This window comes from Pristis pectinata, chromosome 4 (assembly GCF_009764475.1).
Source record: "Pristis pectinata isolate sPriPec2 chromosome 4, sPriPec2.1.pri, whole genome shotgun sequence".
Classification (NCBI taxonomy): Eukaryota; Metazoa; Chordata; class Chondrichthyes; order Rhinopristiformes; family Pristidae; genus Pristis; species Pristis pectinata.
In genome coordinates, this window is record NC_067408.1 from 29,669,207 (window position 1) to 29,695,962 (window position 26,756).

A 26,756-nucleotide genomic window follows, 5' to 3' on the forward strand; every position below is an offset into this window, starting at 1 on the left:
AATGAAACAGCATTTACCAATTAAGGTTAACCATAAAGGAGGCAATATCAATCAATGAATTGCAGAAGTTTGCAGCACAAAAGACAAGTCAGCCCATCACATCCATCCAGGCCAAAATTTATTTGGTTTAGTATCCCAGTCCAGATGATGGGTTTTGACCTGAAATATCAACTGTCCATTTTCCTCCAATAGACACTGCTGCCGAGTTCCTCCAGCATTTCCTGTGTTGCTTCAAAAAATATTTACTCTGACTTCCCAATCTCTCTGTCCTTGGCCTTGTAGATTATGGTTCTTAAGTGTTCAGTCAGGTACCTTTTAAATCTGATTTTAAATTTGATTTTCAAATCTGATTTGAAGTTTCTGCTTCAATCAACCCTTCAGGAAGTGTCTACCAGACTTCTATTACTTTTTGGGTGAATTTCTTTTCATGAACTCTCCTCCATTCCTTTCACCTTTTAGGGCAGGCACGGTAGTACAGTGGTTAGCATAACACTTTACAGCGCCAGTGACCCGGGTTCAATTCCGGCCACAGTCTGTAAAGAATTTGTATGTTCTCCCCACGTCTGCGTGGGTTTCCTCCAGGTGCTCCAGTTTCCTCCCACATTCCAAAAGACCTACAGGTTAGGAAGTTGTGGGCATGCTATATTGGCGCCAGAAGCGTGGCGACACTTGCAAGCTGCCCCCAGAACACTACGCAAAAGATGCATTTCACTGTTTCGATGTACATATGACTAATAAAGGTATCTTATCTTATCAAGCTCATGCAGTCAGAGATACAGCATGAAAACAGGCCCTTCAGCCCACCAAGTCTGTGTCAACCATCAACTCTCCTCAGTTTCAATCCCACACACCAGGAGAATTTAGTGGCCAGTTGACCTACCAACACACACACCTTTGTGATGTGGGAGGTAACAGAGCATTTGGAGGAAACCCATAGACTCACAGAGAGAACATGCAAACAGCACCTGTGCTGTTGAACCTGCCTGATTGAACCCAGGTCTCTGCTGCTGTGCCACCCCCAAGTTTCTATTTTCCCACTATAATTTCTTCTTGTTCACCCTGATTGAGCCTCTCTTAATTTTTCACACCACATGTAAGACTCCTTTGTTCCAAAGAAAACAACCTCAATCTAGTCATTCTCTTCTTACAACTATCATTTCCCAATCCTGGCAATATCTCATCTGTACCTTCTTGTGACAAAACAAGATTAAATATAAAACTAGGCTAAAAGCATGGTGAGGTGGAAGTATGTGGGGGGTATGATGTTTTAAGAGGGGCAATCTCTTCTGATGAAAGGTGGTCTACTGAAACAAATTCTTTCTCTCTGCATTGTTGCTGCCTGACCTGCAATTTCCAGCATTCTGTTTTTATTTTGTATGTGATACAAGTATCCCCCGGAAACTCATCCATCTGTATCCCCCTTACACATTCGCAGCAAATCTGTATCCAATATCTGAGCCAAAAGTCAAATCATGAATCAAAGTAAACTGATGCGAGGCCAAAATCATTTAGTCATTGTATGCCAATGCAATATTATATAATTTTATGTGGGAATGCTCAGAAAAATGTCAAAGAATGGCCTTCCTTATGCTGACCACTTACAATTTCTCTCAGTGGTTTACATTGTGTCACTGATAAAGGTTTCTTTGCACTAAAAAATTGAATAATTTCAACAGCAAATGCTACAGTTCTACATAAAATAATTAAATGGTTATCATGTATTTGAATTAAATATCTGAATTTAAAGAAGCCATTATGCATTGGACATACAGGGCACATGTTTCTTCCCCTGGCCACATTCACTTACTTACCATTTCTTATAACACAACTCTTAGTTTTATTTTTACTTACCTTTATCAAGATTGCATCTGGAGCAAGGAACATCAGTGCATATTGGAAAGTCACCAGTGTGTAGTCCACGTCCAGCATGCCAGTGCCCAATTTGAAAATTATCTTCCCCATTTCCTTGGCCAAGCGTTGCTTTTGTGATTGGAAGCCTGTGATCAGTAGTGTACTGCATGGTTTGAGGCTGGTATCCTCCATTTGCTAGATATATTAGCAACCTGGATCTGAATTTAGGAGGTATGCTTAATAAGTTTGCAAACTACATGAATATCGATGGTATTGTTGGTAGGGGGCAGGGTAGTCTTTGGCTACAGATCAATATTGATCAATTGGTAAGATGGGTGAAAAATGCAGATGGAATTTAATCCTGGAAAACATGAGGTTATGCATTTTGGGAGAACTGATAAAGCTATAGCGTGTATACACACACACACACGCTTCAAAAGAATAGGAGCAGGAGCAGGCCACCTCAAGCCTACTCCACTATTCAATTTGATCATGGCTGATCTACCCCACGCCTCAACTCATTGCCTGTGCCAGATCCTCAGTTCTCAACTCCCTGATCTTTCATGTAGCTTAAATTTGTGTCCTTTGGTTGCTGATAGATGTTCTTCCTTGTTTATCAAAAACATTAATTACCAACCCCTCCAACAAATGAGCACTCTGGATTATCTGCTTCAGGTTTAATAACCACAGCTTTAGCACAAGCTGTATATTAACTTTGCATGAGATACAAAACAGCTAATGATATTTGATGTCAGTCTAATTGACCCCCTAATTACGCCATAAAAACATTTCCCTTTCTTAAAACTACATTGCATGCTTTAGCAGAGTCAATTTTCCCAAATACTTATGGGATAGCTCCAGAATATAGCACTTTACTATTAAGGGAGCATCAGACTATATTAGTCACGGGACTGTCTTGGTGTTTTTTTTTTGCTAAACTTTTATCCAAGCGAAGGCTGATCACTATGCTCTGCCACTCAAGAATCCAATCACAAGGTCAGCAGATCCAACACCAGTCAAACCTGAGTGCTGGATCTAACACCCTTGATTCAATAGAGGTGCTTGGCCCATGGATTTTTTTCTTAAAAAGACATTCAAATAATTTTTAAAATCATTTACTTGTTTTAAAAAAATTGCTTCCTGAAGGTTGAAGTGCATCTGAAAGTCAAAAGATGAACTCAGATTCAATATCTTTGACAGAAGTCAAAGCTCCACCCAGTTTTGCCTATTTGTTTCAGACAGAGCCTGTGAACTGAAGCACCCACAGCCTAGTTGCCAACTCGACCTCACTGCCCAATTCGAGAGCTTATAGGACTAGAGATACAGGTGATTCCTGTGTTACATCAAATTCCGGTTATAGAAATTTGCCCTTATGGAATTCACAAATCAAAATATGGGATATGAAAAACTTGCAAAAGTAAACACATTTTTATTTCAACTCTCATTTCTTGATGCATGTGAAGCTGACGTGGTTTTTTTTTTAAATACAGAAAATCATGATACGTACCATTTTCCAGGAATGCAACCCCCCACCCTGTAAGTGAATGGTGGCTTTGAAATACAAGTGAGCAGGTTGACTGTTTCCCAGATATCTACCAAACGGAATTAAATTGTATTAGTTTACACAATATGATTGAAGTTATTCAAAGTGGTAATTTACCCCATTGCCCATTAATAGAAGATTGTAAAACACTGGAACAATTCCAGTGTCCAAAAAAATTCAAAATTTTCTTCAAAAGACTCAAGAACAGCATCACATTTAAAGAAAGGTTGGACTCATTAAATTTAAGTATTGAAAACTGCTGGAATTTTAAATAAATCCAATCTAACTTGATCATTAGAACAGTTACTGACTCATTCCTCTTGTTTTTTTTCCTGTGAATGGAAACTAATTTCATAAAACTGAAAACAAATCCCAATACAATAAAAATTACAACTTTATTGCACAGTTAATGTTTACATAACAATTAATGAGGTAGTATAATACAAAAACCTTCAGTTTAAGAAAATGTTTCCCAAACTTTCCAAGAATTGCAGTACTGTAAAGCAAAAGTGGTTCCAAAACAGGTCAACATACCCACATGACAACACCAAAAAAAAATGGCATCTTGGTAAATTTGTACCTTACAGTATGGACAATTTTACAAACACTTCCATTTCAAAATTTACAATTTGAATACAGACTGACACAGTCTAGTCATTCTCCTATGAAGAATGTCAAATTAATTTACAAATTATACAAAACAGTTCATTTTGTAAGCCATGACTCTTCTCCTCTCAATGTGAAAAAAATGGATGTTGCAATGCTTGATCTAGCCGTATCCTTTTTGAAGGTTCATACATCATCATCTTTTCAATCAAGTCAAAAAGCTGCTGATGTTCAGAGATCTGGCAAGTCATATACTCCTGCAAATAAAATATTTAGATTGGTATTTGAATACATAACCTCAAATAGAGGCAGTCAACTAAACCAGGCTTCAGAGCTTTGGCAACAATGTACATTGTATATGCAGACCAAGAATAGGTCACTTAAAAAGGCATGCTATAACCTTACTATGCCTACCTTCAAAGGTTTGCAGCGCTTCCTAACATATCGTCCGGCAGAACTATTTTCATCCCAATCTAGCCGTTCATGGCGAAAATATTTGGATTTCCTAAAAATAGAAATTACTTTTAGTATTCAAGTCATGAACATACATGGTAACATCTGATTCAGGTTACCCGATGCAGAATAAGACTGGAAAACATAATCCAGTGAAATAAACCTGCATTATCTACATTCAACAGAATTGCCGTTGTGGATTTTTTGGTACATTAAACATATGTCACTTAACCATTTCCAAGATCACATACAGATAAATCTACAGCAGTAATGACTGTTTGCAAATATAAACCAATTAGTAATGGGCATATACCCCAATTTGCCCAAGAGCATTTTGACTGGTTGCATCACAGCCTGATAATGGAGGCTCCCATGCACAGGACCAAAAGAGGGTGCAGAGGATTGTAGACTCAGCCAGCTCTAAATGAAATCTCCAAGAGGCAGCAGCATCCATCACTAAGGACCCTCACTACTGGGGACATGCCCTCTTCTTGTTACTAACACTGGGGAGGATGTACCAGAGCATGAAGACCCACACTCAACGATTCAGAGACAGCTTTTTCCCCCTCCACCATCAGATTTCTGAACAGTCCATGAACAATACCTTGTTATTCCTTTATCCACTATTTATTTATTTTTGTAATTTAAAGTAATTGTGTTTTTTGCACTATACTGCTACCACAAAACAACAAAGTTCACGTCATTTAAACCAGTGATAATAAATCTGATTCTGACAAGGTGGCTTGAGTCAACTTTTCTTTCAAAAAAGTATCATTCAGCATCTCTCCAATAAGGGTAGCAGCAAACTTTGCACTCCACATCAAGCAGTGAGTCTAACAAAAGCCTGTCTTACAACACTATCTGGAGGAGAACATGAATATTCTGTTACAGGTGGAAGAGAATAAGCTTGGTAGATTCTCTACTAGACCATGCTAAGCAATCAATAACCCCTTTAACATTGCCAAAATGGCTTGTTTCCAATTCTAAGGAGTAAATACCCCCAATAGGAAGATAATTAACAAAATACAAATATCAACTTTCACACCAGTGTACTAAAGTACTTTACAGCCAATAAAACCCTTGTATATTAATTTTTGGGAGGTAGTTACCTCTACAAGGTTTAGACAAAAAAAAAACTTTGCAGCAGAGCTGCTATTAGATAGCACCAGACTATCTGCTTGCCAATAGTAGTTAATCAAGTAGGTTCCTAACCCACTTTAGGAGTATAAAGAGTGCACCAAGCTTTGGAGTACTTTCAAATTTGGAAGCATGTCCTCCAAATCAAATCCTAAAATTCAGGTGACATGTTTGAACTTTTACACAAAAATGTGAGTACTAAATAGGAAATTCAAAAAGGTTAAGATAGAAAAAAAATCCCATCCATATTAAGAGGGGAACAGAAATAAATTTTCCAACCACTGAACTTTTAGAAAGCCTAGAGAAAACCAAATTAGTTCTTATTACTACAAAGGCCTCAATATTCATCCCACATCACTGTCCTCAATACCCAAGCCAACCCTCCTGATAAATGCAATTGTTTTCAACACTGCACAATGAATTTTCCATTGTCCCTTTAGCAGTTACTTTTGCAAGTTTAATCACCTTGAGTGCACATTATTCAAACATTACACAAAAATATACAAAAAGGAAATTCAGACTGTTCTAGAAAGGTTGCTAACATAATGAAACAAATTCAAGACCTTAATCAGGGAACAAAAAAAATTTTTAATGACACATGCAAACATTTACTTCAGACCAAAAAAAATGTCCTTGAATATAAATAAATGATTACCGTGTTCTATTAATCATACTAGCTGGAATAGGCCCAAGTACTCTTTCCATCATAGCAAGATGCTCCCGGCTATCATGTGTCTGAACAAGAAAAGTAAAAAAAACATTAAGCACAAAGAAACAGTAGTGGGCCATTGTGCCTTCTCTGCTATTCAATAGGATCATGGCTGATCTTTTAACCTCAGTGCTGCTTTCTACACCAATCCCATATTCATAGATTCCCTTAGTATCCAAAAATCTACCAATCACTGCTTTGAATATCCTAGCAACTGAACTATACAACACTCAAGAAAATTCCAAAGATTCACTAACCACTAGGTGAAGAAATCTCTTAATTTCAGTTCTAAATGGTTGACGCTTATTTTGAGACTGTGATCCCTGGTTCGAGACACCTCAAAAGGGAAAATATCATCCCTGCATTGAAACAAATTCTTTACAAGGTCAATGAGATCTCATTCTTCTCAACTCTACAGAAAAATAGACCCATTCTACTCAACTTCTCATAAAACAACCACCATCCCAAGAATCATTGTGGTAAATTTTTATTACATTCCCTTTCCCAAAGTATAACCTTCCAGTAAAGACTGATCTGTACACAATATTCCAGATGCTGTCTTACCAGGACGCTAAACAATTCTAATGAGACATCTTTACTCTCTTTAAATCAGCAGTCAAAACTGAGGGAGGACCAACAAGTTATAGTACATGAAAAACTTGCAGAATGGGCAAGTAATTGGCAAATGAAGTTCACCACAGATAACTAAGTTGTACATTTTGGTAGAAAGGTCACATAGATTAAATATAGGTGGATTAAGGGACAAAGGGATATCACAGTGCATATATACTCAACACTAGAATTATCAAACCATTTTAAAAAAGCAAATCAAGCACAAGTTTATTTCTTGGGGGAGACAACAGAAAAGCTGCATCAAACTATTCTGGTTGCTACATGTCAATAAGGGTGCAAAAATTCACAAGGATGACACAAATGCTGTAGCATACATACCAAGAAAGAACAAAGGGGCTGGGCCTTTTCACGAGGAAAGGATGAGGAATGGTCCGATATAAAGGTTTTGATTGCATAAAAGCAGAGAATCTTTCCACTTGTGAGAAGAGTACTATTAAAGGGCTTGAATAAAAGATTGTCACCAAGAACTCCAAGGTGGAATTCAGAAGAAATATTATTAGTTAAGAATGGGGAGAACTAACAGTGGAACAAGTTGATGCAAACAGAATGGAAATACTTAAGGAAGGCTGATTAGTAAATGAATGACAATAGAATAGGAATTTTGCTGATGAACTTAACTGAGGGAATATGCAAAGAGGTTCTAGTTCAGCATAAACACCAGCGTAGACTGGTTGGTCCAAATAGTCTGTTTACGTGCTGCATATCATGTGCAATTTTTGTTTACCCTACATGCACTCAGAGACGACTTCCCATAAAAGAAACATTAAAAGCATCATCTACAGAACAAAATAATTTGAGGCATACCAATATATTGAATATTTGCCCCAGTAAATCAGCGAAATATTTCTTACCTGAAACAATGTCAAACCAAGATAATATTCAATTAATATACATCCTATACTCCAGACATCACATGGATGCGACCATCCTAGTTCTTGAAAGAGGGAAATCTTTGATTAGCAACAGCTCATAGAATATTTAACGAAGTTCAAGATAATTATTTCTTAATGTACTAACCTAGGATGACCTCTGGAGCACGGTAATGTCTGGTGGATACCACAGTACTGTGATGCTCATCATCAAATGTCGCACTGCCAAGATCCACAACTTTGATGTCTGGATTTATCACTGTTCTATCATCATGTTTCTAAGATACAGGAATTACTTTCCAGTTAAAGCCGCTAATACAGAAGTGAAATAAACTTTATTAAAAAATCATGTAGGGTTAACTATAGGATCTGACTTACCGTTTTACTGTTATATTCTATGTGATAGTCAGAATTCACAAAAAGAATATTTTCAGGTTTGAGGTCTGTGTGGGTAAGCTTGTTCTGATGCAAAACTAGGGAGAGAAATTTTTTTTTTAATACAAGGTTGAGAGCAACAGCCTTATTGGAAACCAAAACTGCTTACAAAAATGTTCAAGGTAAATAAACTGCTGGAAAAACATTTTTGTATTCACAACTAACTTTCAGTTCTCACAATTCCAAAATAACTACCTGTTGAAACATAGTGACAGTAAAATAAAGTAAATTTTATATTTTTACCTTGTTACAAATAAATTCCCTTTAATTCTGTTCTTTTGGATGTTTGGACAAGAAACCAGAATTGCTCTTCCAATAACCGCACAAGATATATTGCATTTGTCTTTACTCAATGTCTAAAAACGATCCCTCAAATAAAGCAGCAATATTTTTGGGCATTGTATAACATGCCAATCAAGAGCATGGTTTCAAGCCCCAAAGTTGAGGGTGACCCATGACTGACTCAAATATATGAACAAATATAGGCAGGTGTCACTTGCAAAATAAAGTAAAAACTGATTTATAGTCACATCTCGTAAGGAATTATTCTACCAAATTCAAATGCATTATACTTAAAAATTAAATCAGCTTTAGTAGTTTGTGCTCAATCATGCTGGTTATGCACTGACAAAAAGGGGCTAGTACACAATTTGGTACAATAAATTTACTACCAAATCCAACATCCTAAGGATTTTCAAAGTGTGTCATACAGAAAAACACTACATTTTCCCAGAGAAAAGTCATTCTTGCATACACAGAACATAGATTTACTTAAGTACCAATTCAGATTAAACACACATGTAGAATTTCATACCATGAAGTGATTTCCCATCCACCCAAATCTAGTAATACAAGTTTTACTCACAGTTCAAGGCATGACAAATCTGATAAGCCATGTGCTTGATATGATGCATTGGAAATGGCATGAAATTGTTTTCCTTTAAGAAATCGTAAGTACTGAGTCCAAGTAGTTCAAACCCAATGCAAATATGTCCATGATGATCAAACCAATCCAGTATTTGTACACATCCACTGCAAATTAGAATAATTCACATTATGTTAGTGACAGCAAATCAACTATTTTGGATATAATCCATAGCATAACTGTCCAAGAAATGAACTACTTCAATTTGGAATGCACATTCCTCAATTTCCTCTAAAGAGTTAATGCTCATAAGCTGAATCTGTCATAAATCAAAATACCAAGATAAAAGCAACAATGGCAAACAGCTAACACTGTACTGCAGGAAAAATTCTCCTTGTAGTTTCTATTCTATAGAAATATTTTTTCTTCTTTGCTCTCAGAATGGAAGATTTGGCATCTCTCAGGTTCGAAGGTCTGGGGGACACCAAAACAAACCTGCCCCTTATCAATTTTAGATCGTTTTCTTAATTGACCTCAATCCCATGTGCCCCAATATCTCGAACCAGACTGTGATTCAAGACTTGTCAAAGGCCTTACTAAAGCCCATGTAAATCGCATCTACTGCCCTATCCTCTTCAATACGGTTTGTTACCTCTTAAAGAATTTAATCAAATTGGTCAGACAGGATAAGTCCTTGACAAAGCTGTACAGGCTGTCTTTGATTAGTCCCTGCCTTTCCAAGTGATCATTAATCCTCTCCCTCAGGATTTTCTCCCCCCCAAGCATCTTCCCCACCACTGATATTGGGCTCATAGTTACCGAGCTTAAAAGGTTTCACATTAGATCCTCATTGTAATGGATTAGTTATCACACCCAAAATTAACAAGTGGGTAGCACAATAAGGATTGGAGAACATAGTTAGTTTCATGTTTCCAATTACTATACAGCAATCAGTACCACAGACAGAACCAGGCTCAAATTTCCACAAGAACTACACTGTTCCACGACACTCAGTTTCAGGCTTATGAATAAAAGAATGTCTAAGGCAGGCAAAATGGGGTTTCTTTTCATACTCATGAAACATCTCAGATCACCAACTTTTGGAAAGGAGGGAAAATAAACTGATAGGGTAACTGGAACTACTTAAGGCTCAAAAAGATAAAACAATAATGTTTAATTAAATCCAAGTTGCTAATACTTGCTAGGACAATGCCACAAAATTTCCTATCAAAATCAGTCTTAAAATCCAAGACAGCTGAAAAGTGTAAACCACTATTCAACATCTGCACAGAAAATAGCAAAGTGTGTCTAAAAACTGTAGCAAAACTGAAGCTTCAGAGCAAACAGAGAATGTTAGTTAAGTTGATACAATGGAGAGTATACATTCCAACTTCTTGGGGTTAATGTATCCTGCCACACTACAAGGCAACATCCAATAAAATAACTTACCACTGCAAGGCTCTTCAGGGAGCATAGCAACACATAATTAAGTAAAACTTTAGTAACAGCCTTGCTGAACTATGGTTTTAAAAGCAATAACATTTCTTAAATCTAGATTTTGTCCATGTAAACAGAACTCCAAGATACATAGAGAGAAAATAAACCTTAGATATCCAGAAATGGCAAGGCAAATTAAAAAAACATTTGCACTCTAGGTATGAACTCAAACCAAGACAATTTAACATGTGGAAAAATAAAAAGACACTTCCTCCTACACAAATTTCTTTGGCACAGTGTACCAAAACACCAATGCTAAAATACCAAATATTATAGAGAATATTGTTAATTTCATAATGCTCATTTAAATTTGTACTTACAACGCATCAGCACCCCTGTTACGCAGTTCCTCAAGTACACGTACTTCAGAGCGAGCAGCATCGCGGTATCGAGCAATGTTCTTTATGATCTTCAATGCAACATACACTCCCCTGAAAGAATAGCAATATACTATAAAGGTTAATAGGCTTCAGAATAATGCTGTTTATTGAACACAATACCATTTAAAAAGTATCACCCAGTCAGCTACCAATTGAGTTTTTAATTACTCAGTTTTGAGTGACTCATGAGATACATGGTGTATTAATTATGGACTGCTTTCATACAATTCTTTGAATCAAAATTTGGCTTTAGAAAGTCAAGCCATTGGGATACTACAGATTTTTCTCAATCTAAATAGACTAAAACTTCTGAAGCTTCATCCTTAGAAGTTTGACAGAATTTCCCCCTTCACAGCTATGCAATAATTTTGTAATTAAACTATTTTTTTATCTCAGATCAGTTTAAATGTTTGCTATGACAAATGAAAAACTACATTACAAAAAAATGTTAATTTGTAGAGGAAAGAGAAATAAAGGAAGAAGCCAAGAAAGAAAATAACCAAGATGCGACTTCAGACTATCAAAGAAAATCACAATTGCTGAATTAAAATGCAGTAATGCTGTCATGGACAAAAACATTACAGCCAATTTGCACAAGGAGCAATGACATTTATGAATTATGAATCAATTGATATGCTGGCCAGAACACACATGCTCCATAAATGGAGTCAAGGAATCTTTAGTAAATATTTATCAATCCATTTTAAATAATGTTTGCAGAAACTTAGTTTCAATGATGTTTTTTTTTAAGTTTGTTGTTTAAATTGCATTAATCAGAAGTAGTGTACCAAGTGTTTTTAAAAATAAACTGATTTTTTTTTCACATGCAACAATGAAACCTGCAAGTCACCATTAGATACATTGGTAATTTTTATTATGAGAAACTACTTTGAAATGCTGCCCAAATGCATTGGTCCATAGAAAATTGTTTGTAATTGTGCAATTGAACCACCAGATTGTCAAGCAACAAAATCAATTCAATTTGGACCCAGATAGACAACTTCAGCATGAAAAAAAAAGAAATTTTACTTCAGGTTTTTTTAAAAAATGGCTCAGGTTTTGCTGGAAGTACCTGGAATTCCATGTAGAATTGCCAGCAAATTCAGAAAACCTGTTCATTCATGTTCTTAACTCCCCTGCAGCCATTTGATGGGTTGTTTTGGCTATGCTCAGATGTTATACTCGATGGAGACCAGCAGCAAAATGGTAAACTCTAACAATTTCTTACCACTTACACCCAAGGCTCAATGGAGCAGAACAGCTGATAGGGATGAAATCAATTCTTATTTACTTTGTACTTTTTAGTTGAAATACCTCAACTGTTCTAATTTTACAATTTAAATTCTAATGCATTAAATTTTAATAGATTATGAACATTTTTGAAAATCATGAACATTTTTGAAAATCAGAAACATTTCTGACAGCTGGCTTAGCCAGGAGAAGTAATTTATCCATCAGGTAACATTTTTGTGGTTGAGGTTTGCTCTGAGCCTCTCCATGTAATAAAATTTGTGCAGTGAAGGCCTAGCCACATGAGACTTCACTCTTGAGAATCAAAACAGCTTCATCCAGCAAGCTGCTCTTCCAAGATCCGTAATAAACAAATACGGATTTAATTCAGATGGTAGAGTGGGAGTTGCTCACCATATGCATAAATTCTAGGCTAAAAGATCTGCTTTCAAATTAAGACTTCCCACATCAACCGTGTGTTCCCAATGTATTAAAATCTTAGAAATGTGTAACTTCTGGATTATCTGCCTGTCATCTCCCCATCCCATTTAGCCATTCTCACTTTGCTTCACTGTTTACTTCTAGTACTGTTTCACTCATTTACTGCTAGTCAATTGAATTACTTCAATGTTGTCCGTTTTTAATAATGTACCATTGCCTACTGAAGTTTGTGCTTCCCAATATGCAGTAACTAATTCAGTAATGCCTACTTAAGTGGTTACAATAGCCAATGCCTGTCCTCTTATCAAGTGGATGGTAATCCAAGTAGTTTATGTTGCTTTCTCAATGCAATTGTTGCCAAAAGAGATTTTCTATTCTACTTTAAATTACCTTGCATACTGTTATTTGGCAGTAACTTCTAATGTCCACTTTCTCAGGGTGGTTTGGAAATGGGCTGTATTTATCAAAATTGCAATCTAAAATTCACCTCTGCAATGCCATGGGAACTGAATTACATTTTAAAAAGTTACAAGCAGATTAGGAGATAGATGAAACCACTTACTTTTTCAAATCAAAACATTCTACAACTTTTCCAAAAGCTCCTTCGCCTAGATTACAGATTATTTCATCTGGATGGGAAAGAAAAACACTTTAAGAACATACACAACAATTAAATTTATATTCAAGGAATAAGCACAAAACTCAATACAAGATTACAAAATCCTAAATGGCTAACATTTGAAATTTAAACAATTTTTATACTAAAAAAATGTCAGGTTTAAAAATACTATAAGGGTAATCCTAATACTACCAACCTACAAAATAAACTTTCAAAATAAGTAACCCTTACTTCAATTAAGTGAAAAATAATGCCACCCCACCATTCACCAAAAGCTAGAGAAACCATTTTGAAGATCTGCTGGACTGCTTTCTGCATAAAATTAATAGGCTAACTTCAGAATAACATGAAACACTAAGCCTGGAATACATTTTTAAAATTACGTTTGGCTTCAAGTATGAAATACAGGTTTTAGAATACACATTCATGGACCCTCTATATATTATGTCCTCCTCCCTCCCATACTTTCCCAAACTATGCTTTTAAAGCGCTCTGTAATAAGTTGTTACAAAAATATTCTATACATCTTGCTTTCAGTTTGTCTCCAGTGTGATATACCAGATGACCCTCCTCATCATCCTCAACATTCTTGGTTCTCCTCTGGCGGTGACTCTTCTGTACACGACAAGTAGTCAGCAACATCATCCAGCCATTGAAAAAGGATAGTATTTCGGAACAGAACACACCATTCCCCAGGAGAGGATTCAGGTATTCATATATACGCCAATCCACGAAAGGCCACGGTAGGTTGACGGGTGCAAATTCAAATTCAATCCCCAGAAATTCACATGGCACACAGTGTATGTTACAGAAGAAAAACATGGCAAGGAACAGATTTTAAGATAAGATGCTTCTTAAATTTTTCAAAGCAATAAATGCATCAATACAAAATTCACCAAATTAAAGTTAATAAAAGACATCAAGTTCAAAGCATGTTGGGAATTACAAACAAAATATGGAAAAAAGTGCATTCTGAGGGGTTGAAGATATTGCACATCTTGGATGCAATACGTGGTTACAACTTGGGTTTTCACCATTGTTGGGTGGAGGATCTGCAAATTTTTCAAGAATTTTGAATTGCAGGGCAAATGATGTTCTGTTTAAACAGCATAAAATGGTCGGGAATGAAAATGATACCAAAATGATCAGATTTTCAAAAATAAAAGTCAATGGCCACTGTGGAAATCAGTTTTAACATTCTGAAGGAGTGACAGAACCTTAAATTACATGGAATTGACACAGCCTTAGGCAGCCTGGTGGCAGAACATGTTTAATTCAACAGCATACTGCCAGATTACAGCAACACAGCAGTTATGATACATAGATCATTAACACCGGTCAAATTGCCTGTAATTAGATAACTCCTTCTCAGAATGATTGGCTTGGCATGAAAACCATTAGGATAAAAACTGGTACTATTTGTCTAACCGGGTTCTATAATCTGTTACTTTATTCCTAGGGACTTCCGACTAGTAAAGCAATATCATTAAAAAAGACTGGTAATCTTCAAAACCAGATTTTTCTAATATTAAAAACAATTTTATCAAGATTGCCACGGATAACTATATGCACAAATAATTTTTCAAATTTAATAGAACATTCCTAGATAGCTCTCTTTCTATTGTTCAACAACCCAGATTTCAAAACCAACTGGGATTCCTTCCCTATCCCCAAAAGAGATGCCTAAATTTTTTTATATTAAAAACAGAAGTATTTAAATACCCCCAAATCTGTCAATTTCAAATAAATTTGTTCTTACCGAGTGCGAATGATTACTTGAACCAGAGTGATGTTTTTTAGGCCTATGTCTTTCCCGGCTACTTTTTTCACTCCTTCCACTATCAGGTTTGCCTGACTTGCTGTAATTTTGATGACTATAGCAGTAGCGCTGATGTCGGCATTCTCTGTTGTGACAGCCATTCCTATATTCCATTTTGTACCCATCTCTGTATTCATGCTTTCCGTCATGGTAATCCATGTGCTCATTAACAGATTTTGTTTCCAAGTAATGGCTATAAAAAAAACTTACTAAATTACCAATCTTAACTATTGTTGCAGAGACTTCACAGGTTGTACGTATGCATTACTTACTTGTCTGAAGGACGATGGCGCTTGCGCCGTCTATTTTCCCTTTCACTGCTATGGGATCGTTTTCTGCGCTTATGACTACTGTAATAGTCTCGGTGGTCCCAACTCTCTCCACTGCTCCAATCGGAACTTCGCGTACATTTTAAATGAGGCATCTATAAACATAAAATCAATTTTGTCCATTCAATATCAAAGCTCCTGAAATCATTATGTAATCAAATATTTACAGTATTTTATGGTTTTAATAAATTCTTTTAAATTATGACTATTGCAGCCAATATACACAACACTTGCATTCCCATACAAAGACAACTTCCTGCCTATAAAAACTAGGAGTACCAAGAACTTATGCTGTCAGACTTAAATTCCATTTCTTCCCCCATCACTCAGATTACAGTGGACTATGTTCAAGTGTTCTCTTATCTCAATGATCATCCTTGGCCCATTGGAATATGAAGACCTCATCAGTGTGTCTGTCACCACAGTGCTGAATGGCTGCTTTCCTACCCTCTTATAAGCACCTGTTTGTCTAAAATTCTGCTGCACATATACTAGGCAGCACCATCTGCTCGACTGATCAAATTTCAACCCGGACAGCAACAATGATAAATTATTATCTTGCTCTAATCTCTTCATCAACCCACTTATCCATCTCTGGTCCAGCAACAACCACACTATTTCCCAACCCCATCCTTGAGAACTATTAATCTTTGGATCCTTTTTTTGGGGCTATACCATAAGCATTCTAGGACTGCAGCTTTCCAACCTTTTTTTCCCTGAGGGCCACTCACTTTAAACAAGTGGTCCAACCCCAATAATAGCAGGTATTTAAAGCAGAGATGATGATCCATTTTCAAATATTCTGCACACCACTATAGGGTCATACTCTCCACTCTGTTCTACAGGCTCCAAAACTCACCCACCTTTTTAATTTTGTCTCAGATCAGCTGACAAGGGTTCAACAGCCTCAATCCAATTCCCCTTTACCAATTTTGGCCATCACCCCCTTCAGAGAACTTGCTACTAAAAATTAAAAAATTGCATTGAAATAAAGTGAGGTCCACATGTCATGAAATACAAGTACTTTATATCTGATTAATTACTTTTGAAATGTAGTCGGTGTCAGAACTTCACTAACATTAATTTTAAAAGATAAAATGATCAAAGACTGTACTAATTCATTGTTCTTAATTTTTTTCTTATGGCCACTCAAGGCAGCATTTGGGGCCTCAATTTTAATGAGGCATCCAAATTGAAGCTCTTACAGTGCAGCAATTTTCACTAGTGGTTTAAGGGGTCATAAGACCACTTCTGACGCATCTTTTGGGCGGCACAGTAGCGTAGCAGTTAGCGCGACGCTATTACAGCGCCAGCGATCGGGGTTCAATTCCTGCTGTCTGTAAGGAGTTTGTACATTCTCCTGTGTCTGCGTGGGTTTCCTCCGGGTGCTCCGGTTTCCTCCCACATTCCAAAGACGCACAGGTAGGTTAATATGGGTTTAAAATGGGCGGCGCGGACTCGTTAGGCCAGAAGGGCCTGTTACCATGCTGTAAATAAAATTTAAAAATTTAAACAAATTCAAGTATAGCCACTCAATCTCCTTGCCTGCTTCATTTAATAAGATCACAAATGAACTTTTACATCAATGCTTTCCTTCACCACTCCACCTCTCTCAATTCACGTGGATTTCTGGAGTGGTACTTCAATACACATCTTTCTGATTTAGAGCAATTTTAACAGATCAGAGTTTTGGAAGTGGAACTTGATGCACAACTGTCATCATACATGTGCTTTTAGCACAGATTTTTATCCTTTTGTTTATTTGATTCTTATACTCAAACAGAAGACTGAAAATTTGAAGGCACTATTGGAGATACTATATTCCACAATATAAAATGTAAATAAGGCAAGTGAAAGCTGCAAACTACTCCTTCAGGGCCAAAGTACCTGTGATTGCACTAGCCACCAATTTTGAAAAACATATTGATTAGTTTTTTTTGAACAGTACATACAAGGATTTTTTTTAATGTTGAAGTCTGATATTAGTTAAAACAATAATTTTAATAACCTAAAAGGAACATCAAACTGGGGACTTGCTTAGATGTAAATATTGCATGAACTACTCAGAAAACAGTAGCATTCTCTGACCTACAGTTAATGCTTCCAGATGGTGTTATTCATCAGCAAATTCAAAAATCGATGGAAAAAGAGGATGGATAACGTACTAACCCCGTATGCTTATTTGGCTTTTAAAGTTTCATTTTGAACAGAGAAACTGAAGAACTTTGGTAAAATAAGTGGCAGTATGGAACACAAGATAAAAATGTTGTAGAAGTCACATAATCCATTTTTACCTCAAATTAGTTTTTGTGTAAAAAAAAATCAAATTTGAACCCAAGCTTTGGGAGAGAAGCTTGTATACAATTTATATTTATGTTTAATTTATGCTTTTCTCGTGAATGCTGCTATACGATGCTATGTGTCTGTGATGTTGCTGCAACCAAGTTTTTCACTGCACTTGTGCATATGACAATACACTCAACTTTGAGAGGCTGCAGTTTATAAGTAAAACTCACTGATAACATGAGTTACTTTGATAACATTGTTTACTGTTGTCTTTCAAGTGATACTGCTACCCGCAAATGAACATAAAATAGCACTTGATATTTGCCAAAAAAGCGCTCTCCCTGCCAGCTAACATTCAGCATCAGCCAACATCAATGAAAAATTTTCCAGTCAAATAATATATTGCTGTCTACAAGTTAATTAAAAATGTTTCCCCAAGTTACAACCACAATTATACCCAAAACATGCTTAGTTCTGAAAAATACAGAGATGTCAGTGAAAGGCATTTAAATAGATTCCAAATCCTTTTTCTAATTAAACTATTAGGCTCACACTGCAGAAATAACAAAAGTGAAACATACTGAAAACAAAATGGGAGCTATTGTGCGTTTGCTACTTTATCACAAGAAATCACAATAGGATCAATATTGGGCTGGGGACTGCATCGCTAACTAACCGGCAACGAGACTGAAAGTTTGGCCCCTCACTCTGCCTCGGACCCGAGTCCAGGGGAATTCCATGATGTGCTGACTAAGGCTGCAGATATACCTCCAATGACAACCCCCCCCCCCCCCATTTTTTTTACACTAGTCACAGCTGGAGCATTTTGTGCACCATTCGTTTCAATGTGTCACCAAAATTGATTAAAAAGTTAACTTTTTGCTTCGTTTATTCTGAAATACCTTCTATATTGAAGTTAACTGAAAATATTAATAAGTTCAATGCGCTTTTAAACATTTTAAAAACACCTCGTTCATCACGAGTTATCAGAAAGCATCAGAGCGGCCGTACAGGCGGCCTCGAGTTCTGCCGCTGCCTCGGTGCTCACAGATCATCCGCTCTGCGCAAAGCCCTCAATAGCGATACTCGGGGGATGATAGCAACCACGCAGCCGCAAAAGGCAAGCGACATTGGATCTTAGTTGCAATGTCTGTAAAGGCAGCGAATACCGGATGTGGCCGACGGCAGACAACATCCACAACACCTTCAGTACTGCTCGCAAAAAAATATTGAATTTGAAGTGTTGTGCAATGCTTAGAAGTCATTCAACATAAAAAGCCAAAATTTTACACAACACTAGCGTATTTCAAGTTAAACATTCATACGTTGTATTTTCCTGGAAAGGAAGTATCACCGGGAGTTATCACAAGAACGCGGAACATATTTCAGAATAAGACTAAATATACCAAAAATGTTTCTTTATGATATTTTATTAATTTCAGGTTCTTAATAAATAATCGAAGTATTAATCCGACAATTAATTTTCCGGGAAGGAAAACAAGTACATCGTCACCGCCACCTCCCCGATTATCATCCTCCCCAAACTGGCCCCCGGAACACTGAAGACGTTCAAACACCAGCTTGCTGAAAACAAGACCATTTTACACCGAATCGACGGCTATTTAAAACAAAATCACGACCCTGGTAGAATAAAACCCCCGAAACCGTCTGTCGGACCACTCCCAGGCAGATCCCGCACAGGCGAATACTCGTCGCCATTTTGTTGAAGTGTTTTCGTTTAAACCTCCGCCTGACAGACATTTTCTCCAGCAGTGAAACTGGACGTCCAGTACTGGCGGCAGTAGCTATCAGTAAATCATGCCTCTCCACGTTATGTCAGGAGTATTTACCACAACAGACGCCAAGTAAAGACGTCGAGTTAAACGCCAGAATAACCCAGCGAGTCGCTCCTTGGGAAAAAAAAACTCCCATTTTAATACTTATGAAACAACGGGCCAAAGATGGAGCACGGGCCCTCAAATTAGCCAGCATTAGCGAAAATAAACCGTTCTCGGTGGTCTTACCTCAGCAATGCCGCAAATCGGATGAACTAAAGACACAAAAATAAAAACAAGCTCCTGCACAAAATGGTGGACGAAGCTTCGGCAAGAGAACAATAAACGACAGCATCGGCCGCTGACGCATATCCGGCTGGGGATGTGGGCGGAGCTTAGGCCCAGACCGCCGACAAATGCCGGCAGAGTTTGTTTGCGTCAACGGGACCAATGGGCAGAGAGGTAAGCGGCCCCTCTGTACAATATCGTATCTACTTGTTTCTTAAATAATACTAAGGTCCATTGTAGTTTGAAATTTATTATAGAATAATTTACTATTTTAACCAAATACAAGCCATACAGTGAACTATATACATAATAACATCAATACCTAATTTCTCTACTGAATGAAATGCATTTATTATAGTCTTCAAAACTGAAACCCTTGATAGTAGCCTCATGGCCTCTCTCCATTGCTTATTGTGTCCATAGCTCATTAAATAAGTGTAACTTCGTTGTTGGAAAGAGTTAGAAACAAAATAACATTAATTTACAATATTTCAGGAGTTGTGGGAGCTCCGCATTTACCGCTTAACCAGACCTATTCGAGGCGAAAGAAAAAACCGATAGGGATCACTTGATGATTCGCAAACACGGGTCCACGTCACCTCCTCCTCCCTCCTGGAAAAAGTAAATATATTTTAACTCGAGTTTTTTTTTAAACCTTGAATTTTAATCACAATCAAACATACACGCACATATTTAAATACAGACCTTAAAAAAAGCATTGGGTATTGTTTGTCAGGGGGTGAAAGTTAGGGGACCGCCAGGGACTTCAATCTTAGTAAAACACTCGGCCTTAAAAGTTTTACTTGACTGGTGTTTCATAACTATAAATCAACTGATACAGGCTTCCGCCGTGCAAGTTCTGCAAATCTCCAACTTGCCCAAATTTCTAGAAGCTACTGCACGTGTACATTTCATCACTTCATATACTCTTGCCAACGAGTTTCACTTGCTTTGTTACAAGTTGAAATATTTTTGTTCTGTCTTGTTTCCAGAGCTGTATTTCCTACTGCACTTTAAGACTCAAATGTATGATTTATATCGTGCTTATTACGAGGCAGGGCATTGCTGTTCAGAGATAAGTTCTGTTTTATGCACAGAATATAGTGTACCAATGTGTGAAGCGATACAATAAATACAAATAGTATACCTACGCCTATGCTAACAATATAGGTCCCTATTCATTATTGCAATAATATAACAAACCTTTCTCTTCAGAATTTTTCCTGTACAATTTCTTAGCACTTTTAACTTGCATGTCCTTAAAAAAAAATCAATCATATTATTGCTTGACACGCTTCTCGTGATAAGATGTTACGTCCCCATTTTGTGTATTTGGATGAAGTTGTCTCTTTCTGTAGTGAGTCGATGCATTCTATTGTTGATGTGTGGTCGTTACTTCTGTTGTAGTTATACTCGATGTTGTTTATCTTGCTGTGGCATGGGTGTGGCCACTATTGCGAGTTTTACCAGTTCTGGATGAAAATAAAAGGCTGCAGAAGCTGGAAATCTGAAACAAAATGGTGACGATAATCAATAAGTCAGGCAGCATCCGTTGAGAAAGAAACTAAGCGAATATTTCAGATCAACGACCCTTCGTCAGAATTCACATTGCAGGAATTTGTGTCAATTGTTGAAGGATGAATCATGGTTAGTTGAGAGTGACCAAATCAGTCCCATGATATGCCATGGCCTTGATTGATAGTATATTGAAAGCTGTCATCGCTTTTCTTTGTGTGTAATTTGTACTCTGGCATACACAGCATGTTGATGCTGTTCACTCTATATCTTTGTAAATGTCATTCCAGTAGACAGCTGATCTAATTCTCAACATGTGTTTGTCTATACTTTTCTGTATCTTCTGGAGTAATTCTCATTGCATCTTTCTGGGTCCATCCCTCTCTGTGCAATCAATAACATTGTAGTCTCCATTCATTTAATCTTTCCAGGCCACTCCTGAATCATTTGACGGGGAAGCATCTCTAATTCCACATCTTTGTCAGCCTGTTCTTTGATCTTTGGTGTGGCAGTTACCAGATAGTGTATCTTCAGAAATAGCTCTCTCATCTTCTGCTTTTTCTGTGGTGACAGACAAGGTTGTGCAACTGGTAGCACCATTCTTTTGATTATTCTTCACTCTGAAACATAAACCTTTGCAGTCTTGCTGGTGCTCAGCATGGTTTTTGTTTTGGAGATCTGGCCTACACTGAATTTCCTTCTGTGAAGATGGGTGTGGAACTTCTTGAATCCATATTGGACTTCTGATAGTTCTTCTTCCATGATGGCATGCCATGTTTCTGCTCATGCGTGTGCTTTAAAAGTAAATCCTCTTGGCTTGCCGTTTTGTATTAGGGCTGCTTCCAGGCCTTTAAAAGAGATGTGCTAGTTAGATGACAGGTTTTCTTTTTGTTAAAAGTGTGAAAGGCACATCTGTTTATTCCACCCATTGCATTTGTAAAAACCCTTTTTTAATAGAATTATGACCACTGATATTCATCATATTCTTTCATTGGTTCGTAATAACACTTTAAGACATCTGTGGCTTATGTTATAATTATTTTCAGACTATAGGCCATGTGTTGCCAAAAATACAATGCATTTTCTCCACACAGAATACAACACATCAGTGAGTGAGGTAGTATAATAAGTACAAATGTTATACCCTTGTCTACAACACTATAGATCCCTATTCATTCTTGCAATAGTGTAATAGATTTACTATTCTTGTAAATGTGATATTAATGATGTTATTTCATCCCAACAAATGGTGAGTGTCTCTTAGACAAAAATCAAAGCTGTAGGAATGTTCCAGCTATAGAAGGAATGATGCTCATAAGTCTATGTAAGTACACTATCATTTGCCATGTTACACTAATTTAACATTATGGCATCTACTTGTATTTTGTGAAGAGTTTTCAATGATCTTGATGTCATTTCTGGCTTTGCTGTTGGATTGTAGCCTCACCCTTTCCCCTTGTACTGCAGACTTCACAGTTGGATCAAAGTCTTCTGTTTAAATGCCCATGCTTCGGCAAACACTGAAAATTCTGTAGGTACAAAATGTAGAATTTTATCTATTATTGGATATTGGGTATTACAAACTGTAATCTCATACTGTAGTCTCAGAACACTATGTATAGTAATTAAAGTAAGGCAGGCTTTTATAAAACTACTGAAATATACTCATTGAAAAGGCTATGGCCATTACCTCTCAAAAGGTGATCTCCAAGCCTTAATCCAGCCACAATCATGTGCAGTGGTAATTATTAATCACTTGGAGAACTGCAATGAACCAAAGAGAAAACAACATTTCTAATATATTGCTTATAGTTTGTGATATCCTAGGCCAAGAGGCTGTCACTTATTCCACAGATGTAACATTTTATGGCTTTGTGTACTGGATGTACTGTTACATTAATTCCTCATATAATACAAATTGTGCCACGAGTTTTTGTCCATTGACTATCGATTTTTTTTTCCTGAACAAGGGCATGTACATGGGTCCTCCAATGAATATTGAACACATTATGAAGATGTGACAATATGTATTTGTGTATATTTCATCTTGAAATTCAAAGTACTTACCTTTGCATGTACCTCTGATCTGATTCCAGGTCACTCTTGTAAGATAATAAGATATATTTGCTTCTGAACTGGTTCATTCAATGCACCTTGGTTAAATTGTTGCCAGCATGATTCTCAACTACATGACACAAAAATTGGCAGAGTTGCAGATAGTGAGGAAGTTTGTCCAAGGATTCAGCAGGAAATAGACCAGTTTGAAATATGGGCAGAGAAATGGCAGATAGAATTCAATCTGGATAAGTGTAAGGTGTTGCACTTTGGGAGGTCAAATATAAGAGGAAAGTATACAATAAATGGCAAGACCCTTGGGAACATTGAGGTACAGAGGGATCTTGGAGTGCAAGTCCAGAGCTCTCTGAAAGTAAATAGGTTGGTAAGGAAGGCATATGACATACTTTCTTCCATTGGGGAAAGTCATGTTGCAGTTGTATAAAATTTTGGTTTGGCTACATTTGGAGAACTGTGTGCAATTCTGGTTGCCACATTACAGGACATGGAGGCTTTGGAATGGGTACAGAAGAGGTTCACCAGGATGTTGCCTGGATTAGAGAGTATTGGCTATCAGGAGAGGTTGGACAAGCTTGGATTATTTTCTCTGGAGCATAGAAAATATAAAATTATGACAGACATAGATAGGGTAGATAGTCAAAGTCTTTTTCCCAGTGTGGAGATATCAAATAATGGAGGTGTAGCTTTAAGGTGAGAGGAGGAGAATTATGAGGAAAGTTTTTTTTTTACACAGAGAATGGAAGTTGCTTTTAACACACTGCCAGGGAGGTGGTAGAATTAGAATCAGAATCATAGAACATTACAGCACAGTACAGGCCTTTTGGCCCACAATGCTGTGCCTACATTTTATCCTACTCTAAGATCTATCTAACCCTTCCCTCCCACATAGCCCCCCACTTCTCTATCATTCATGTGTCTATCTAAGAGTCTCTTAAATGTCCCTAATGTATCTGCATCCACAACCTCTGATGACAGTGCCTTCCACGCACCCACCACTCTCTGTAAAAAGAACTTACCCCTTGTATCTTCCTCCAATCACTTTAAAATGATGTCCCCTCATGTTAGCCATTGTCACCCTGGGAAAAAGTCTCTGACTGTCCACTCGATGTATGCCTCTTATCATCTTGTACACCTCTTTCAAGTCACCTCTCATCCTCCTCTCCAAAGATCAGATTTGGATCAGATTTATTATCACTGACATATGACGTGAAATTTGATGTTTTATGGCAGCAGGACAGTGCAAGACATAAAAATCTATGAATTACAAAAATAAATAGTGCAAAAAAAAAGGAATAAAGTGATAGTGTTCATGGATCATTCAGAAATCTGATGGTGGAAGGTAAGAAGCTATTTCTGAACCGTTGAGTTTGGGTCTTTGGCCTCCTGTACCTACTCCCAGATGGTAGTAGTGAAGAGGGCATGTCCCGATGTCCTGAATGGCGAGGGTCCTTAATGATAAATGCCACCTTCGTGAGGCATCACCTCTTGAAGATGTCCTTGATGGTGGGGAGAGAAGCAAATACAGTAGCAACATTTAAGAGGCATTTAGACAGACACGTGGAGGGGTTTTGACCATGTGCAGGCAGATGGGATTAGTTTAAATTGGCATCATGGTCAGCACTGACCTACTGTTCCTATGTTCTATGTTCTACAAATGCTTCCTGATTACCGTATGTAAAATTATAGCCAAAAGTTTCTATTCTTTGCTCAGCACAATTGCTAGGAGTGCCTTTTCCTTTTTTTTAAACTCTTGGACGTTGTTTCAACAGATGGTGATCCATTTGAATCTTCTCTATATTATGGTTATAAATGTGAATTTCAAATTTATCATAGCCCAACTATATGAGTAGCAATTAGCGTCATAGAGTCATATAGCATGGAAACAAGCCCTTTGCTCCAACTGGTCCATGCAGACTGTTTTGCCCAGGGAGCTAGTCCCATCTGCCTGCATTTACCCCATAGCCCTCTAACCTCTCTATCCATGTACTTATTTAGATGTCTTTTAAATGATGCTAATGTGCCTGCCTCAACCACTATTTCTGGCAGCTCATTCCAAATACACACCACCCTTTGCGTGAAGAACCTGCCCCTGATGTCCCTTTTAAAACTCTTGCTTCTGATCTTAAACCCTCTTGTTTTTAGTGCCCTCTCCCTAGGAAAAAGAATATGTGCTTTCACCCTGATTATGCCCCTCATGATCTTGTATATCTCTATCAGGTCACCCCTCAATCTCCTACGTTCCAGGGAATAAGGTTCTGGGCTACGCAACCTCTCCTTGTAACTCATGCTTCTAAGTCCAGGCAACATTCTACCTGTGATGCCACTTTCAGCGAACTATACACTTGCACTCCTAGGTCCCTCTGTTCCATAACACTCTCTGGGGCCCTACCATTCACTCTGAGTCCTACCCTGATTTGATCTCCCAAAATGCAAAACCTTACATTTATCTGTATTGAAAGCCATTTGCCAATCCCCAGCCCACATACCTAGCTGATCAAGATCCCCTTGTAATTTTTCATAACCTCCTACACTGTCTGCAACCTATTTTAGTATCATCCACAAGCTTACTAACCATGCCTTGTACGTTCACATCCAAATCGTTTAAGTAAATTACAAACAACAAAGGTCCCAGCACTGGCCCCTGTGGCACACCACTAGACACAGGCCTCCAGTCCGAGAAACAACCCTTGACGTCATCAGATGCTGCCTGGCCTGCTGAGTTCCTCCAGCATCATTGTGTTTTTCATCTAGATTCCAGCATCTGCAGTCCTTTGTTTCTCTCGACCATCACCCTGTGCTTCCTACCACTGAGCCAATTATGAATCCAATGCACTATCTCCCCCTGGATCCCATGCGATCTAACCTTCCAGACTAGTCTGCCATGAGAGGCCTTGTCAAAGGCCTTGCTAAAGTCCATACAGACAACAACCACTGCCCTATCCTCATCTACCCTCTTGGTTACCTCCTCTAAGAAGAGATTTGTCAGGCACTACTTCCCATGCACAAAGCCGTGCTGACTGTCCCAAATCAGACACTGTCTCTCCAAATGGTAGATCCTGTCCCTCAGAATCCCCTCCAGCAATTTACCCACCACGAATGTCAGATTCACTGGCCTGTAGTTTCCTGGCTTGTTTTTGCTACACTTTTTAAATAAAGTACCACATTAGCCACTCTCCAGTCCTCTGGAACCTCACATGATGCCAGAGATGAAGCAAAAATCCCTGCAAGAGCCTCCACAATTTCTTCTCTAGCTTCCCATAAGGTCTGAGAATACACTAGGTCAGACCCTGGGAATTTATCCACCTTAATGCACTTAAAGGCCTTCAAAACCTCTTCCCTATTAATTTGTATGTTGTCTAAGACAACATCACTCATCTCCCCCATTTCCTTAGCTTCCATC

At 37.7% G+C, this 26,756-nt stretch overlaps 1 protein-coding gene and 1 long non-coding RNA gene across 2 annotated transcripts in view; one reads left to right on the forward strand and one right to left on the reverse strand.

Moving 5' to 3' along the window:
• Positions 1-3,770: 3,770 nt before the first annotated feature.
• On the reverse strand, positions 3,771-19,906 carry clk4a (CDC-like kinase 4a). Its single transcript, XM_052013295.1, has 13 exons — positions 19,727-19,906; positions 15,360-15,511; positions 15,028-15,280; positions 13,793-13,883; positions 13,212-13,278; positions 10,919-11,029; positions 9,102-9,268; positions 8,180-8,274; positions 7,950-8,079; positions 7,784-7,866; positions 6,246-6,325; positions 4,415-4,505; positions 3,771-4,257 (listed from the first exon to the last, which is right to left on the reverse strand). The coding sequence occupies exons 2-13, from the start codon at positions 15,509-15,511 to the stop codon at positions 4,129-4,131; spliced, it is 1,449 nt and encodes a 482-aa protein (XP_051869255.1). The 5' UTR covers positions 19,727-19,906; the 3' UTR covers positions 3,771-4,128.
• A 346-nt stretch (positions 19,907-20,252) lies between these two features.
• LOC127569031 (uncharacterized) overlaps positions 20,253-26,756 on the forward strand; it is a 70,484-nt gene continuing 63,980 nt past the window's right edge. Inside the window, exon 1 of the long non-coding RNA XR_007956132.1 lies at positions 20,253-20,386. This is a non-coding gene — a long non-coding RNA (uncharacterized LOC127569031). The remainder of the gene's footprint in view (positions 20,387-26,756) is intronic.

Coding starts and splice junctions, on each gene's coding strand:
- clk4a (XM_052013295.1), bottom strand. CDS start 15,511: ATGCCTCATTTAAAATGTACGCGAAGTTCCGATTGGAGCAGTGGAGAG. Junction 13,279..13,792: donor AGACAAACTGAAAGCAAGAT/GTATAGAATATT, acceptor TTTCCCATCCAG/ATGAAATAATCTGTAATCTA. Junction 11,030..13,211: donor GAATGTTTTGATTTGAAAAA/GTAAGTGGTTTC, acceptor CTATTCTTTCAG/GGGAGTGTATGTTGCATTGA.